Source organism: Petromyzon marinus, chromosome 44 (assembly GCF_048934315.1).
Source record: "Petromyzon marinus isolate PM22_M1 ecotype Great Lakes invasive population chromosome 44, UKy_Petmar_22M1.pri1.0, whole genome shotgun sequence".
Lineage (NCBI taxonomy): Eukaryota > Metazoa > Chordata > Hyperoartia > Petromyzontiformes > Petromyzontidae > Petromyzon > Petromyzon marinus.
Window position 1 is genome coordinate 11,374,590 of NC_133710.1, and position 18,901 is coordinate 11,393,490.

General features: G+C 48.1%; 1 protein-coding gene across 2 annotated transcripts in view; it reads left to right on the forward strand.

The window, feature by feature from the left end:
- The window catches only part of LOC116951882 (uncharacterized), a 31,602-nt gene extending 16,970 nt beyond the window's left edge, over positions 1-14,632 (forward strand). For both annotated transcript variants that reach the window (XM_032970691.2, XM_032970692.2), the window contains one exon: positions 8,777-14,632. In XM_032970691.2, the coding sequence (XP_032826582.1) occupies positions 8,783-10,126 (1,344 nt within the window). In that variant the 5' untranslated portion in view covers positions 8,777-8,782 and the 3' untranslated portion in view covers positions 10,127-14,632. The remainder of the gene's footprint in view (positions 1-8,776) is intronic.
- Positions 14,633-18,901: the final 4,269 nt, after the last annotated feature.

The window sequence follows — 18,901 nt, forward strand, 5'->3', positions numbered from 1 at the left end:
CGGGCAGCACGCGCCCTTGGCATAGGCTATTCCGTTTTGCCATCCGTCACCTTTAAAGTGGTTTAATGAACGATTGAGGGCGATTTTTATTTATTTACTTACTTTTGCTGACCGGATCGCTGCTGCGCATGCGCGAAACGCCGATGCGAGTTGCCCCTGGCAACGCACTCATGCCGTCGCTGTGTAGGGTGGACGCCATTTCTCATTCGCGTTCAAAATGCAAAAAGTTTACACGCAACGCTGAGGTAAATTCATCAAAGTGTCACGTCTTCTTCTCTACCCCTCCACCCCAATGTGTGCACTTACTATTATAGGCTCGGTAAATACTAAAATTACAGCGATTAAATAGTATTATTGTAGCGCGGGGGGGGGGGGTAGCAGCCCAGGCCCCAGCCTCGGCCGGCCGGGCAATCTAGGCGAGGCCGGAGGCTCAGCGCGGGACTAGGCCTCGTCACGGCAATCTGTCAGGTGAATACTTTGTGCTATAGAGTCGATATATACTGCTACTAGCGGGGAAATATATTTAAAAACGTCTGAAAACTTAAAAAACAACATAAAAATGAAAAGATAACTCATTAATTTAAAATAAAACCCGAGTGCGCCAAGAATCGATTCTTTAAATCGCGCAAAAGAATTGAAGGTTGTAGATTACTTTAGAATTGTCTTGAAGCGACAACGCGCAACAGAAACATCCTAGATAAACCAACATATCTAAAAAAAACGTATTACAACGCTGTGTGCTCAAATCCTAGTGTGATGCAAGTCAAACAATACTAACCATAAGATAGATTAACCATATGTTTTCTAAATCACCAAAAAAAAGCTTCAAAAACAATGTAACAACAGTAATCATAGGAACTATGATTCTCATTTGACAATAAACGATATAAATAATATGTACGACCAAACTAGCAGCTACAGCTGGCAGCATGACACTCTCAGTGTATGATGTGTGAGTGAGTCAGCGTATGATGAGTGAGTTAGCATATGATGAGTGAGTGTATGAAGAGTGAATGGGGGTCATTGGTTGTGTGAGTGAGTGTGTGATAATATAAGTTGGTTGCATGTCGGCAAGAATGCTAAACATTTCGAACAGACACATTCACAAATTTTCCCTTCATATATACGATAGATAGAGTCAGTATGTACTACTGTAGTGAAAGCTGCAATCATAGCAGGAACCACCATAGTCGGTATGCACTGTTGTAGTCATAGCAGGATACCACCACAGTCAGCATGCAATGCTGTAGTGAAAGCAGGATACCACCACAATCAGCATGCAATGCTGTAGTCATAGCAGGATACCACCACAATATGCACTGCTGTTATCAAAGCAGGTACCACCCCAGCAGTATGCAATGCTTTAGTTTAGTGAAAGCAGGTACCACCACAATATGTACTGCTGTAATCATAGGAGGTACCACGACAGTCAGTATGCACTGCTGTAATAGCAGGTTCCACCACAGCAGTATGCATTGCTGTAGTGAAAGCAGGTACCACCACAGTCAGTATGCACTGCTGCTATCATAGCAGGTACCACCACAATCAGTATGCACTGCTGTAGTGATAGCAGGTACCACCACAGTCAGTATGCACTGCTGTAGTGAAAGCAGGTACCACCACAGCCAGTATGCACTGCTGTCATCATAGCAGGTACCATCACAATCAGTAAGCACTGCTGTAGTGATAGCAGGTACCACCACAATTAGTAGGCACTGCTGTAGTGATAGCAGGTACCAACCACAGTGAGTATGCACTGGTCTAGGGAAAGCATGTCCCACCAAAAGTAGGTTTGCACTGCTGGTGTCATAGCAGGATACCACCACAGTCAGCATGCACTGCTGTAGTCATCACAGGGTACCACCACAGTCAACATGCACTGCTGTAGTCATAGCAGGATACCACCACAGTCAGCATGCACTGCTGTAATCATAGTAGGTACCACCACAATTTGTATGCACTGCTGTAGTCATAGCAGGATACCGCCACAGTCAGCATGCAATGCGGTAGTCATAGCAGGATACCACCACAGTCGGCATGCACTGCTGTAGTCATAGCAGGATACCACCACAGTTGGCATGCAATGCTGCAGTCATAGCAGGATACCACCACAGTCAGCATGCAATGCTGCAGTCATAGCAGGATACCACCACAGTCAGCATGCAGTGCTGTAACCATAGTAGGATACCACCACAGTCAGCATGCAATGCTGTAGTCATAGCAGGTACCACCACAGTCAGCATGCAATGTTGTCGTGATAACAGTTACCACCACAATATGCACTGCTGTTATCAAAGCAGGTACCACCACAGCAGTATGCAATGCTGTAGTGAAAGCAGGTACCACAATATATACTGCTGTAATCATAGCAGGTACCACCACAGTCAGTATGCACTGCTGTAACAGCAAGTTCCACCACAGTCAGTATGCACTGCTATATTCATAGGATACCACCACAGTCAGTATCCGCTGCTGTAATCATAGCAGGTATCACCAGTCAGTATGCACTGCTGTAATGATAGCACGTACCACCACAGAATGCACTGCTGTAGTGAAAGCAGGTTCCACCACAGTATCCACTGCTGTATTCATAGCAGGTATCACCAGTCAGTATGCACTGCTGTAATGATAGCACGTACCACCACAGTCAGTATCCACTGCTGTAATCATAGCAGGTATCACCAGTCAGTATGCACTGCTGTAATGATAGCATGTACCACCACAGTATGCACTGCTGTAGTGAAAGCAGGTTCCACCACAGTCAGTATGCTCTGCTGTAATCATAGCAGGTACCACCACAATTAGTATGCACTGCTGTAACAGCAGGTTCCACCACAGCAGTATGCAATGCTGTAGTGAAAGCAGGTACCACCACAATATGTACTGCTGTAATCATAGCAGGTACCACCACAATTAGTATGTACTGCTGTAACAGCAGGTTCCACCACAGCAGTATGCAATGCTGTAGTGAAAGCAGGTACCACCACAATATGTACTGCTGTAATCATAACAGGTACCACCACAGTCCGTATGCACTTCTGTCATAGCAGGTTCCACCACAGCAGTATGCACTGCTGTAATCATAGCAGGTACCACCACATTCAGTATGCACTGCTGTAATAGCAGGTACCACCACAGTCAGTATGCACAGCTGTAGTCATAGGATACCACCACAGTCATTATCCACTGCTGTAATCATAGCAGGTATCATCAGTCAGTATGCACTGCTGTAATGATAGCACGTACCACCACAGTATGCACTGCTGTAGTGAAAGCAGGTTCCACCACAGTATCCACTGCTGTAATCATAGCAGGTATCACCAGTCAGTATGCACTGCTGTCATCATAGCAGGTACCACCACAATTAGTATGCACTGCTGTAGTGATAGCAGGTACCACCACCGTGAGTATGCACTGGTCTCGGGAAAGCATGTCCCACCGAAAGTAGGTATGCACTGCTGTAGTCATAGCAGGTACCACAACAGTCAGTATGCACTGCTGCAATCATCGCAGGTCCCACCACATTCAGTACGCACTGCTGTAATCATAGGTACCACCACAGTCGGTATGCACTGCTGTAATCATAGGTACCACTACAATATGCACTGCTGTAATCATAGCAGGTACCACCACAATATGCACTGCTGTAATCATAGCAGGTCCCAACACGGTATGCACTGCTGTAGTCATAGTAGATACTGCTATTCAGCTGGTAGATCATGCTATATAGAGTTAGTAGATACTAAAACAGTCAGTATATACCACTATGGTCAGTAAATACTGCTACAGTCAGAAAATACGACTACACAATAGATACTACTACGGTCAGTCGTTACTGCTGCAGTCAGTAAATACTACTACACAGTCAGTAGCTACTACTGGCTCAGTAGATACTACTGTACAGTCAGTAGATACAACTACAGAGTCAATAGGTCAATAGATACTACTTCCTCTGTTGTATGTAGGGTGTGTAGGTATATATACCTACGCGGGGATAATGATAATTTTTTGAGCCGGGGGGGTCGACAATTTTCAGAAACCTTTTACATCAACTATTTACCCCACACTTTCTATAACTTTTTGTACTTGTACAAGCCTCTTATAATTTTGTTGGTGGAGGAATGGACAAATGGCCCACCGGGCTTTCACAATAGCTTAGTGTCTGTGTATGTATATGTAAGGTTTTTAAGAAAAGTTTTTAAATATATTTTTCACCCAGGCAACACCGGGTACTTACCGCTAGTAGTTTATAAAATAGTTTACCCATTTGAGTTAAAACGTACACAATGGTTGGAGTCTTCTCTTACTATTTATATGTACAGAGTATAATTTAGGAGACATTACACCTGGATACTATTGGAATATGTATCGTTCCACATGCAAGCAGGTTGGCATATCCAGAGCTAGTGTATGTGCCCATTACAATGTATATATTTTTATAGCTTTTAGAAGAAAGCAAATATTAAAGAGAGAAAAACAACCCGTACTTAACAGGGGAGATCAAATATGAATTTAATGCGCAAAGGTGCCCTGAGTCAGGAATCGAAACCAATTGCTTTTGCTGTAAAACACAATTATTACCACTGTGCCAGCCTTCTGGCCTAGCAGCCGAAGGGTATAAATTGTGTACATTGTTTTAATCTTTAGTTTGGCCAATGGTTAAGGTTGACCAATCCTTTGGCCATTGCTTTAGAACTGTTTGTGTTCCTTCCCTCACATTTGCAATGATCACAGTTAGCTCTGTACAGTGTGAAATAAGTTTTACATACATACATACATAGCGGAAGTTTTAGGGGTTAATGCCCTGCACAACGAACCCGGCGACCCAATTCGATTCCTGCTCACGGCCAAAACCATTGACGATTATCTGAACCGGTCCTGGGCCTCCACTAGGTCGACTCAGCCTCAAATTAGTGCCTGGTGCGGTGTGTAAACATTGTCACTAGGGAGACGAGGGCGACTGGGCGTTGTTGGTCACCCATCCCCTAGTGTGCCATGCCGGCCTTCATAGGTGCTCGTTAATAGCACTTGTCCCGAAAAAGTATGTTAAGGCTATGTGAATTTGTAATGTCTTATGTGAATTTGTAATGTGGCGAGTAGTGGTACAGCAGTTATCATCCTGTGCAATGATTGCTGTAAACACTTAATTTTCTGCTCACAGCCACATATAGTTAGGGATTTTTTTTTTTTATCCCCTGCTGATTTTGTAAATTTGCCCACTGACAAAGAAATGATCAGTCTATATTTTTAATGGTAGGTTTATTTGAACAGTGAGAGACAGAATAACGACAAAAACATCCAGAAAAATGCATGCCAAAAATGTTATAAATTGATTTGCATTTTAATGAGGGAAATAAGTATTTGACCCCTCTGCAAAACATGACTTAGCACTTGGTGGCAAAACCCTTGTTGGCAATCACAGAGGTCAGACATTTCTTGTAGTTGGCCACCAGGATTGCACACATCTCAGGAGGGATTTTGTCCCACTCCTCTTTACAGATCTTCTCCAAGTCATTAAGGTTTCGAGGCTGACGTTTGGCAACTCGAACCTTCAGCTCCCTCCACAGATTTTCTATGGGATTAAGGTCTGGAGACTGGCTAGGCCACTCCAGGACCTTAATGTGCTTCTTCTTGAGCCACTCCTTTGTTGCCTTGGCCATGTGTTTCGGGTCATTGTCATGCTGGAATACCCATCCACGACCCATTTTCAATGCCCTGGCTGAGGGAAGGAGGTTCTCACCCAAGATTTGACGGTACATGGCCCGTCCGTCGTCCCTTTAATGTGGTGAAGTTGTCCTGTCCCCTTAGCAGAAAAACACCCCCAAAGCATAATGTTTCCACCTCCATGTTTGACGATGGGGATGGTGTTCTTGGGGTCATAGGCAGTATTCCTCCTCCTCCAAACACGGCGAGTTGAATTGATGCCAGAGAGCTTCATTTTGGTCTCATCTGACCACAACACTTTCACCCAGTTGTCCTCTGAATCATTCAGATGTTCATTGGCAAACTTCAGACGGGCATGTATATGTGCTTTCTTGAGCAGGGGGACCTTGCGGGCGCTGCAGGATTTCAGTCCTTGACGGCGTAGTGTGTTACCAATTGTTTTCTTGGTGACTATCGTCCCAGTTGCCTTGAGATCATTGACAAAATCCTCCCGTGTAGTTCTGGGCTGATTCCTCACCATTCTCATGATCATTGCAACTCCACGAGGTGAGATCTTGCATGGAGCCCCAGACCGAGGGAGATTGACAGTTCTTTTTGTTTCTTCCATTTGCGAATAATCGCACCAACTGTTGTCACCTTCTCACCAAGCTGCTTGGCAATGGTCTTGTAGCCCATTCCAGCCTTGTGTAGGTCTACAATCTTGTCCCTGACATCCTTGGAGAGCTCTTTGGTCTTGGCCATGGTGGAGAGTTTGGAATCTGATTGATTGATTGCTTCTGTGGACAGGTGCCTTTTATACAGGTAACAAGCTGAGATTAGGAGCACTCCCTTTAAGAGTGTGCTCCTAATTTCAGCTCGTTACCTGTATAAAAGACACCTGGGAGCCAGAAATATTTCTGATTGAGAGCGGGTCAAATCCTTATTTCCCTCAATAAAATGCAAATCAATTTATAACATTTTTGGCATGCGTTTTTCTGGATTTTGTTGTTATTTTGTCTCTCATTGTTCAAATAAACCTACCATTAAAATTATAAACTGATCATTTCTTTGTCAGTGGGAAAACGTATAAAATCAGCAGGGGATCAAATACTTTTTTCCTTCACTGTATGTGACAAATATTTGAAACACCCCAAGACTTTCACTAGGTCGACTCGGCCTAAAATGGGTACCAGGTTTAGTATGTAAAATGAAATCTTGGGATACAAAGTGGCCGGGCTTGGTGCTGGCCCACAACCCCCTCATCTTGTGCTCAGCTTTGATGGATGCTTGCTAACAGCACTTGCTATAACAGTGTGTTGAAGGCTATATGGACAATCTTTGTTTCTGTGTACAGCAAACCCTTGCCCGTCGCGGGGGGTTATGTTCTTGAAAATAGCCGCAATCAGCAAGTCCATTGTGGGGAAATCTCGGGTTTGATTCACGGTTCGTAATACAACATCCCCCTCCGTTTATTTTATGTTATACTACATCAACCCAAACATTAAACAGGATGTATTTTTGATATAAAGTATATTGTTTGGGTCTTTCGGTAAAGCCACGTAGATAGAAAAATGATAAGATTAATAAAAATAATAACAATATCACGACGTTTCAATTGCAACACAAGCAATCGTCATCAGGTGAAAAATATAGCTGGAGAGCTGCTGAGACAGGAAAGAATATACGTCGGGAGCGCTGCTAAGGGTGTAGCCCAAGGGTTAGTGGGTAGGGCAAGAGATGAAATTTGCATGTAAATGTAAGATCGGATAAATCTTGACAAACCAAGCTGTGGGGGTGGCCATTGTATTGTGAGAGATTAGCATGTCAATGTAAGAAATTTGCTTGTAAATGTAAACTCGGAGAGAGCTCGGAACGAGCCATTGCCACATGGAGGTGGAAACGGATGGCAAGCCGCCAATTACTAACACAGCTAACGGTGGCTGTGTAACTCAGAGTCGAAAATAACTGCTCACATAGGTAGGTAGGAAGGGAACAACACCACCAGTTATGACCTTAGCTGGTTAATAACGTCCTTCCAATGATTGCTCAGTTTGTACCCATCTTCTGGTTGAAATTGTGTCTGTGTTTATATATCTGGATGGCTTCATGAACGAATCTTTGCTGATAGCCCCAATGGGTTTACAGAGTACCTTCGTCTTGGCAAAATCAATTTCGTGTGTGCCCACAGCATTAAAATAATGATCATCCACGGCTGAGGTATTGGTCCTACCATGTTTCAGATCTGCCTTATGTTCACAAACCCTGTCCGAGCAAATTTCATCTCTAGCCCCGCCCACTGACCCTTGGGCTACACCCATCTCAAATCTTTAACACTCCCTGCCTTAGCAGCGCTCCCGACGTATTTCTTTCCTGCCTCAGCAGCTCCACCGCTAGATTTTTTACCTGAGGACGATTGCTTGTGTTGCGATCGAAACGTCGTGATAGTGTTATTATTTTTATTAATTTGATTATTTTTCTATCTACGTGGCTTTACCGAAAGACCCAAAGAATATGAATTCCTGCAGTCACGAAAGCTTTAAGTCAAAATGTAAAATATGATTAATATTCGGTAAAGTCACGTAGGTATAAAATAAAATAAATCACGACATTTTGGGCGCAACACAAGCGTCCATCATCAGGTGGGAAAGTCACGAAAGCTTCAAATCAAGAATGATTCATTTTTTCTAGTGCTAAATATAACTTGTGGCTTGGTCTGCATGACTGTACACGTTTTCATCCGCGGCAGCAGCATTGCGAGAAGTACAGTTACAATTTATGTACAGTATTGTACACTAACAGAAAGAAAAATTGCGGGCGGCTGAACGTCATTGTTGGAGAATGGGAACGCCATGTGATCTGGGACTCGCACTAGACTACTTGGGAGACAATATGGAGGACTACAGTTACGATTTGTACACGAATCTTACGGTCAACAGCGAATGGTCAAATCACAGGGGGCGCAATCGGCAAACTGTACCTCAATCAATTTGGGGCAAAACTGCGATAGCTAATCTCACAGAATGGAATGGTTTGCTGCATATACATTGTGATCGATAGTGAGTGATTGAGATTGTGCAATGTACTGTGTGAGTGTGTAATGTGTAGTCATATCGTATGTGATATGTATCTGCAGAATCACATGGAGCAGAGAGACTCGGCACAGACTGGAATTAAAAAGGACCAAAGCGTCCTTTGTTTATACAGCATGGACCAGATGGGAAACATGAAGAAACACCTGCAATCACACACTGGCAAAAAGCCTTTCAAGTGCTCTGTGTGTGGGAAGGCATTTACAAGGTCATCACATCGTGATAGGCATCAGACATCACATACTGGCGAGAAGCTGTTCAAGTGCACAGTGTGTGGAAAAGCCTTTTCACGGGCATCAAACCTTGACAGACATCAGACATTACACACGGGAGAGAAGCTCTTCAAGTGCAGTGTGTGTGTTAAGGAATTTTCACGGGCATCGAATCTTAACAAACATGAGAAAAAACACTTTGGGGAAAACCCATTCAAGTGTATTGTGTGTGGGAAGGGATTTTCACATTCAGGATCTCTTCTGATTCACCAGAGTAAACACACAGGTGAGAAGCCGTTCAAGTGCACAATGTGTGGGAATACATTTACACAGTCGTCACATCTTAACAGACATCAGAAAACGCACACAGGCGAAATGCCCTTCAAGTGCACCGTATGTGGGATGGCATTCTCACGGTCATCGAATCTTGACAGACATCAGAAAACACACTTTGGTGAAAAGCCCTTCAATTGCACTGTGTGTGAGAAGGCATTTTCACGGTCTTCACATCTTGACAGGCATCAGAAAACACATACTCGTGAACATCTCTTTACGTGCACTGTGTGTGGGAAGCCGTTTACAGATTCAGGATCTCTTTATATTCACCAGAAAACTCACACAGTTGAGAAGCTCTTCAAGTGTAATGTGTGTGGCAAGGCATTTACACAGTCGGCATATCTTCCTATTCACCAGAGAACACACACAGGTGAAAAGCCCTTCAGGTGCACAGTGTGTGCGAAGGCATTTTCACGATCATCACATCTTAACAGACATCAGAAAATACACTCAGGTGAAATGCCTTTGACGTACCCTGTGTGGGGAGAGGCATTTCCACGGTCAGAAGTCCGAAACAGTCATGAGAAGATCCACTTGGAGTTGAATGTGAAATCTACACGTCAAAGTGCTTCAATTAACCCATCTCTCATAAAACAGGAACCAGAAGAAAATTCCCCCTTTGAAACGTGGCCAGGAGTTAAACTGGAATGTGACAAAGAGAAGTTTCAATGTGAAGAAGTGACGTTGAAATGTGAAGACGAAGATTTGAATCCAGGACCTAACTTACAGGTCGATGGAGGCATTTTGAAGCAGGAGGAAAATTTGGACTGTGAGGGAAAGCGAGATGACCCCAAAAAGTATTTGGATGTGGAAATTTGGATGGACTTTTTGGACAATGCAAAGTAGGAGTCCAGAAAGATTTGTATACAGGAAAGTGAAACAAAGAATCTCCACAGAGATCACCTTATTTATAGGCTTGTTACAAGAATGCATGCAGCTGTAGGTGTCAATCAGACAGATGAGCTTTTAGTAATTCTGATGGGGTTTTTTTTATTTCAGTGTAGTGTTAATGAAATATTGTCAACTTTTTCATATTCTAGAAATATAATTTGATCATCTTAATTTGAAGCTTTCGGGACTGCAGGAATCCATACTATTTTGTTCTTTTGGTAAAGTCACGTAGGTATAAATTTTATTTTACATTATAGACCTCACTTAAAGCTCAAGATGCATTCTTGGAGAAGTGAGCACAAATCGAATCAGTGTTAAAAGGGGTCATTATACCATTGTATACAACATGGGGATACGTTCCCGACAGCATTATTTTCTGAGTAATATACGAGGGCTTCATTGGGGTATCTGTAATAATGCTAATAATAATGCTAATAATAATGCAGATGGAAAACATTTCATAAATAAAATAAAGTATTATAATAACAGTATTATGTACTATACACACAAGTGCATTCTACTGTACACCTACAAGGCATCAGTGGGAGATTATTGAGGAGCTGCTGCACTCCCAATCCAGTTAATTCTCAGAGAAGAGCTCCAGGACCTTTGTGATCTTAGTGATGCTTTTCGTCAAAATTGTTTTGGTGAGGTTTCTTTTAGGTAGGGCCTGAGATTGTCCTGTTCTCATGATTTATTTAATCGATGGTTTAAAAATGTAATCGTGACTACGAATCATGATAATCGAATGGTGGTTGGCTCAGCATACGTTATTCTCATTGGCTGAGTGAATGATGGGGGCGGATAGCAGTCAGCCCTGCTGCATGTTCTCACTCGCAAGCCCTTTATAGATATTTCGATTGTATTATTCGTTGTAAAATATTTCTCCAGGGCAAAGAGCACCATAACAAATCAGCGTTCGACGGGGTCGCACTAAGCGACCTCCCATGTACTTTTAAAGTGGCTTCTGTGTGGCTTGGTCTGCATGCTCCCCAATCTCTTTTTAAAATAGCTGTTTTAACTGTATACACTATTCACACATCACAACCACTAAACTCACTTCACATACACACATACACATTGCGCACACAGTACACGGTCACCATATAGTCAATCATTTGCGCACAGTAAAACCATCCACAACATACACATCACACCCACATACAATACAGCAAACCCTTACCCATCGCGAAGGTTACATTCTTGAAAATAGCTGCAATCGCCAAATACCCGATCCACAAACTCAAAGGCATTACTAGTCCTTGGGCCAGATCGGTACCACCCAAGGTGGCAACACTTCAATTGTGCCATTTTATTTGTTACACCAACAGAAGTAAAATAATATGTGATAACCTTTCCAAATGAGCAGCGGTTTAATTTTTCTCGCAGCAAACCTGTTTTTGCACCTATCGCAATCACGCCTATTTGCCTGGACTTTACAAATAAAACATTCCAACACCTCTGCGGTTAATTAGGACATATAATTTTCAAAATGAATGTTTGTCCCCAAGGCACGTATTTCATACATTCTTGCATTTATTCACGCTTGTTCTTCAATTTAAGTGACTTAGTTAAGTCTGGAATAGATTGGCGCTATCTGTTTCTTTCTGTTTATAGCAGCTTGTTTGCTCATGATCCTTTACTGGCAGGTGAGGCAATTTCTGTTCAGTAAAGATATCTACAGTGCTAACTTTACCCTCTGTATCGTTCAGGGACTACAGGCAAAAATAATTATTTTTGTTCATATTCTTTGGGTCTTCCGGTAAAGTCACTTAGGTTAAAATAAAATAACAAAAAATTTGCCCTCTTTTTTTCCTGATGACGATTGCTTGTGTTGCGATCGAAACATAGATTTTTGTTATTTTCTTTGAACCTAAGTGACTTTACCGAAAGACCCAAAGAATATGAATTCCTGTAGTCACGCAAGCTTTAAGTCAAGATATTTGTTCAGTTTGTCAATTTTTATATATTTTTTTATATTTTGCTTCTATAAATTGTAAACTTTCATAAATTATTACCATGAACTTTATTGTTATTACCAATAACATTATTATAACTTTGTTATTGGTAGTAATAATTGATTGAAATCATAAAAAACTCACTCTATTTTACAAATAGTTCGTTTTTACGATTTTATACAAATTTCGCCAAGTAAACAAAGCCTTAAATTCGCGTTTTTCAGCATATTTAATCGCAATTTGTCTCAGCATTTTAAGAAATAACCTAGTTGAAATGCATTTGTTTTCATTGAAAAGCTTATTCTCTGAAGATGTCTAGCTTATTCATATATGGCTATTTACTTTGCTGTCATGGCAATAAGAGGGGGAACACAAGTATAACTCTCAAATTTCGTTGCTACTAGCATCACAATGCCAGAAATGGCATTGCGATTTTCTCAAAATGACATTTTACATGCCGAGTTTGACAACTCATGTTTCATAATAGGTAAAGCCACATAAGTCTACATACTACTTCCTACTTGGAATAGCTAGAAATGTTCAGAGGGATTTTTTATATCTTTATTGATAGCCGCAAGTACAACAGGGCAGTGTGACGACACAAACGCCTGTATGAGGCTCTCATGCGACTGACATGGGATGGTTTCCTGTCCTGGTTGGAAGCAACTCATATGAACGACATAGTTCACCTGGATGAGACACTGAGGACCATTGACAAACTTGATTCGGTGCTTTCGTGACTGCAGGAATTACTATTTGTTTTTTTTTCGGTAAAGTCACGTAGAAATAATAAAAAATAAAATTATATAATAGCATACGACGTTTCGATTGGAACACAAGCAATCATCAGGTACAGAAGAGCTAAATTTAAGAGAGAGAGGAAACACAACCGCAGATATATATACAGACCTTAAGTAGAGGGAATTTACACAGACACACCAGGGGACACAGAGAGACGGGGCACACTAAATCAAACAGGGTTTAGCAAAATTTGGAAACTATATCAAGCAACGCAGACGGTCGGTTAAAACACAATTAACGCATGGTCTAGTAGATTACGCTATTTCAAAGATTGCTAAATTGTAAGTTAAGTGTGAATTTTAAGAGAGTGATGGAACACAGACCGTAAAGAGACATGGGGAGAGACAGGCACACAGTGAAGAAGTAAAGCCACATCTCTGTGACGACGCCTTAAATAAACAGAGATGGTGGGGCTGGGGCTCAGAGACAATGGGACAAAAAATTAGCATGAAGAGAGCACATATCAATGGACGGTGCGGGTAGCGGGCAAGAGTTGTCACACAGGGGGCTGCGGAGGCTGTCGCAGCGCCCACTCGGAGACACAAGGCACAAACACAGGCATGGACAACACAGCGATACAAACACCAAGTCAAGACACAAAGGCAGATACACCAGCAGAGAAACACAAAGACAGACTTCATACCTTCCCGTAAAGGTGGTTCGAACTTGATTAGATGCTTTCGTGACTGCAGGAATCACTCTTTGTTTTTTTTCGGTAAAGTCACGTAGACATAATAAAAAATAAAATTATATAATAGCATACGACGTTTCGATTGCAACACAAGCAATCATCATCAGGTACAGTCACGTGATTCTGGACTTGTTTACCTTTGTTAACACCATCTAAGTACACACAGCTTGATAACAACAATGTAACCTTCACATATACCCATTACTAACAATATATAGAATTATATGTATCATTGACTAAGTATATGTTAATGTCAATGTTGATTATATTCAAGTAGTTCCTTACCTCACTATGGTATTCCTTACTATCCTGTATTTTCATTGTGTATTTAAACTAATAAAGACCAGTTTGTGACCTAACTGGCATTGGTCTAGGTAGTTTTTCAGTAATAATGCCCATTTCATCATTCCAGACGCCTAAAGTCATGGTAACTACAACTGAGCTGCCACTTCACAAAGGTTATATCAGAATATGTCCCACACACATGGAGGATTACAAAAATCATTGCCAGACTGCCACCTCAGGTGGTACCAAGAAGTGATTTTTTTTGGTCTGGGCCCATGGAGCATATGGGGAAGACTAGGATTTTGTTCATGATTTATAATATTGTAGAGGAGTAGAATGGGGAAGTGGCGTCACTTGTGCTGTCCAGGGCGATGACGTGACGTCATGCGCTCGGGGCAGCAGAGTGACGTCACGGCTCCTCAAGGATAAAAGGGGGACCCCGTGACGTAAGCGGGGTCGTAGCTGGGGAGTAGGATCGGAGAAGATGGGGAACGGGGAGCGAGGGGCAAGAGGGTAGGGATAGGGGGAGAGCACAGTGCCAGGCGAGATGTGGCTGCGCTCCTCGGTCGGCTGTGTTGGTTGATCCCACGGCCGGCGCAGAGGAGACAGCACAGGGCAGCCGGCTGTGTCGGGACCTAGCCCGGGACCCCTAACCCCTGGGAAGTTGTTCACCCCTGTGTATTGTTAAATATTTGTAATAAACCGTTGGCAGAAGCCCTTAACTTACCTTAGCCTCCGAGTGAGTCGTTGGGAACTCCTTTACAAATGGTGTCAGGAGTGTTTACGCTGCCGTCGCTATGCCTCAATCGGGCGGGCGGCGTAAGAATCCACCAGCGGGACGCCGGGAGAGTGCTGACGACGTCGGGGAAGCTCCGGCTGCGACCCGGGGGCAGTTCGACGCCCCGGAGACGGGCCCCGTGGAGATGGACTCGGCGGGGCAGGTGGTGTCGGCGGCTGGGGGTCCCAGCGCACCACCGCCGGTGGCGGGGGGCGATGCCGAGGGGCGGTCGCAACTGCTCCTGCGGGCGATGGAGCAGCTCACCGCCGCCCTTACAGAGGTGGGAGCGCGGACGCACCCACCCGGCCCACACTCCACGTGGCACCGGCGGATTCCCGCCATTTCGCCGCCCACCAATTTGGAAGTCGGCACCATTTTTCATGCGCCGCCGGAGGTGGCGGACATGTTGGTGGGGCGCCGCAAGCGGACGCAATTTCTGCTGCGACACCGGAAGCGGCGGCCATTGTTGTGGCCGTGGCTGCCACGGATGCTGCCGCGGATGCCACCGCGGATGTCGCCGCCGCACCTCGCCGTTCCGGTGAACGCTGCTGCGGATGCCGCCGTGGCTCCGCACCTCGCCGTGGCTGCGAGCTTGGCCGCGACTGCTGCTGCGGATGCTGCCGCGGATGCCGCCGCGGCTCCGCACCTCGCCGTGGTTGCGAGCTCGGCCACGGAGGCTGCCGCGGATGCTGCCGCGGATGCCGCCGCGGATCCGCACCTCGCCGTACCAGCGAGCCGGGCCGCGGATGCCGCCGCAATTGCGGGGTGGCTCGCGGGCACTGCTGCGGCTCCTCACCTCGCCGCGTCTGCAGCGTGGCCTGCGGGGACCGCAACGCCGCCGCACCTCGCCACGTCAGCGGGATGGGCCGCGGGCGCCATGGACGCCGCGGCGCCCCCCCACGCTGACGCTATTGCAAGGTGGGTCGCGGGCGCTGCGGATCCATATGCCGCCGCATTTGCGAGGTCGCTCGCGGGCGCTGCTGCGCCTCCTCACCTCGCTGCGTCTGCGGCGTGGCCCACGGGGGCCGCAACGCCGCCGGCCCTCATCGCGTCTGTGGGAGGGGCCGCGGGGGCTGCTGCGGCTCAGCACGTGGGCGGGGCCTAGGTGCTTGCCATTGGCGATGCCACGGGCCCGCACCTCATCGCGCCTTCAAGGTCGGTCACGGGCGCTAATGCGCCTCCACATCCCGCCGCGCCTGCGGGGTGGGATGCGGCCACTGCTGCACCTCCGCACCTCACCGCGTCTACGGCGTGGCCCGGGGGGGCCGCAACACTGCCGCACCACGCCGCGTCTCCGGCGTGGCCCATGGGGGCCGCAACGCTGCCGCACCACGCCGCGTCGCGGGAGGTTGCCGCGGCTGCGGAGGCCACCGCGGTCACGCACGCTGGCACCGCGGCTCCGTACGGCGCCGTGTACAGGTGGGTCGCGGGCGCTGTGGTGCCTCCACACCTCGCGGCGTCTACGGCGTGGCCCGGGGAGGCCGCAATGCCGCCGCCCCTCGCCGCATCGCGGGAGGTTGCCGGGGCTGCGGCTGCAGCTCCATCCGTCGCCGCACCTGCGGGGTGGCCCGCAGGGGCCACCGCGAGGCCGTATTATACCGCCGCGTCTCCGGCGTGGCCTACGGGGGCCGCAGCGCCGCCGCACCTTGCCGCATCTCCGGCGTGGCCTACGGGGGCCGCAGCGCCACCACACTTTGCCGTGTCTTTGGCATGGCCTACGGGGGCCGCAGCGCCACCACACCTTGCCACGTCTTCAGCGTGGCCTACAGAGGCCGCAGCGCCACCGCACCTTGTCGCGTCCTCGGCGTGGCCTACGGGGGCCGCAGCGCCACCGCACCTTGCCACGTCTTCAGCGTGGCCTACGGGGGCCGCAGCGCCACCACACTTTGCCGTGTCTTTGGCATGGACTACGGGGGCCGCAGCGCCACCGCACCTTGCCGCATCCTCGGCGTGACCTACGTGGGCCACAGCGCCACCGCACCTTGCCGTGTCTTTGGCATGGCCTACGGGGGCCGCAGCGCCACCACACCTTGCCACGTCTTCAGCGTGGCCTACGGGGGCCGCAGCGCCACCACACTTTGCCGTGTCTTTGGCATGGCCTACGGGGGCCGCAGCGCCACCACACCTTGCCACGTCTTCAGCGTGGCCTACGGGGGCCGCAGCGCCACCGCCACCCACCGCGTCTCCGGCGTGGCCTACGGGGGCTGCAGCGCCACCGCATCTTGTCACGTCTTTGGCGTGGCCTACGGGGGCTGCAGCGCCACCGCACCTTGCCACATCTTCGGCGTGGTCTACGGGGGCCGCAACGCTGCTGCACCATGCCGTGGTTGCAGGGTGGCCCGCGGGGGTTGGGGGGCTTCCATACCTCGCCACGCCGCGCCGCGCGGCATAGGGCTGCGCTGCTCTGACAAGGCAGGGCGGGGTCTGGAGGGAAACCCTCTGCTCCAATAAGGCAGGGCAGGGGGTCTGGAGGGAAACCCTCTGCTTTGGCAAGGCAGGCGGGGTCTGGAGGGAAACTATCTGCTCTGGCAAGGCAGGGGGGTCTCGAGGAAAACCCTCTGTTCTGACAAGGCACGGCACGTCTTAGGGAAATCCTCTGCTCTGGCAAGGCGGGGGGGGGTGGGTTCTGAAGGGAAACCCTCTGCTCTGGCAAGGCAGGGGGAGTATGGAGGGAAACTCTCTGCTCTGACAAGGCAGGCGGGGTCTGGAGGGAAACGCTCTGCTTTAACAAGTTAGGGAGAGTCTAGAGGGAAACCCTCTGCTCTGACAAGGCAGGGCGGGGCCTGGAGGGAAACCCTCTGCTCTGACAAGGCAGGGCGGGGCCTGGAGGGAAACCCTCTGCTCTGACAAGGCAGGAGGGGTGGGGTTCTGGAGGGAAACCCTCTGCTCAGCCAAAGTAGGGGGGGTCTGGAGGGATCCCCTCTGCTCTGGTAAAGCAGGGGGTTCTCGAGGGAAACCCTCTGCTCCGACAAGGCAGGGGAGCGGGTCTGGAGGGAAACCCTCTGCTCTGGCAAGGCAGGGTGGGGGTCTGGAGGGAAACCCTCTGCTCTGACAAGGCAGGCGGGGTCTGGAGGGAAACGCACTGCTTTAACAAGTCAGGGAGAGTCTAGAGGGAAACGCTCTGCTCTGAGAAGGCAGGAAGGGGCCTGGAGGGAAACCCTCTGCTCTGACAAGGCAGGAGGGGTTGGGGGTCTGGAGGGAAACCCTCTGCTTTAGCAAGTCAGGGAGAGTCTAGAGGGAAACCCTCTGCTCTGGCAAGGCATGGGGGACTGGAGGAAAACCCTCTGGTCTGACAAGGCAGGGAGGGTCTGGAGGGAAACCCTCTGTTTTGGCAAGGCAGGGAGAGTCTGGAGGGAAACCGTCTGCTCTGACAAGGCAGGGCAGGGGTCTGGAGGGAAACCCTCTGCTCCAATAACGCAGGGGAGGGGGTCTGGAGGGAAACCCTCTGCTTTGCCAAGTCAGGGGGGATCTGGAGGGAAACCATCTCCTCTGCCAAGGTAGGGGGGGTCTCGAAGAAAACCTTCTGTTCTGACAAGGCACGGCGCGTCTTAGGGAAACCCTCTGCTCTGGCAAGGCAGGGGGAGTCTGGAGGGAAACCCTCTGCTTTAGCAAGTCAGGGAGAGTCTAGAGGGAAACCCTCTGCTCTAGAAAGGCATGGGGGACTGGAAGAAAACCCTCTGGTTTGACAAGGCAGGGAGGGTCTGGAGGGAAACCCTCTGTTTTGGCAAGGCAGGGAGAGTCTGGAGGGAAACCGTCTGCTCTGACAAGGCACGGCGGGGGTCTGGAGGGAAACCCTTTGCTCCAATAAGGCAGGGGAGGGGGTCTGGAGGGAAATCCTCTGCTTTGGCAAGGCAGGGGGGATCTGGAGGGAAACCATCTGCTCTGGCAAGGCAGGGGGCGTCTCGAGGAAAACCCTCTGTTCTGACAAGGCACGGCGCGTCTTAGAGAAATCCTCTGCTCTGACAAGGCGGGGGGGGGGGGGGTCTGGAGGGAAACCCTCTGCTCTGGCAAGTCAGGGGGAGTCTGGAGGGAAACCCTCTGCTCTGACAAAGCAGGAGGGGTGGGGGTCTGGAGGGAAACCCTCTTCTTTGGCAGGGCAGGGGGGGTCTGGAGGGAAAACTTCTCCAGTGCTGTCTTCCAGACAGTCTCGTCCTTTCACCTGATGAAGGCCGCTTGTGTTGTGGCCGAAACGTGGTGAGAATTTTATTGTGTTATTT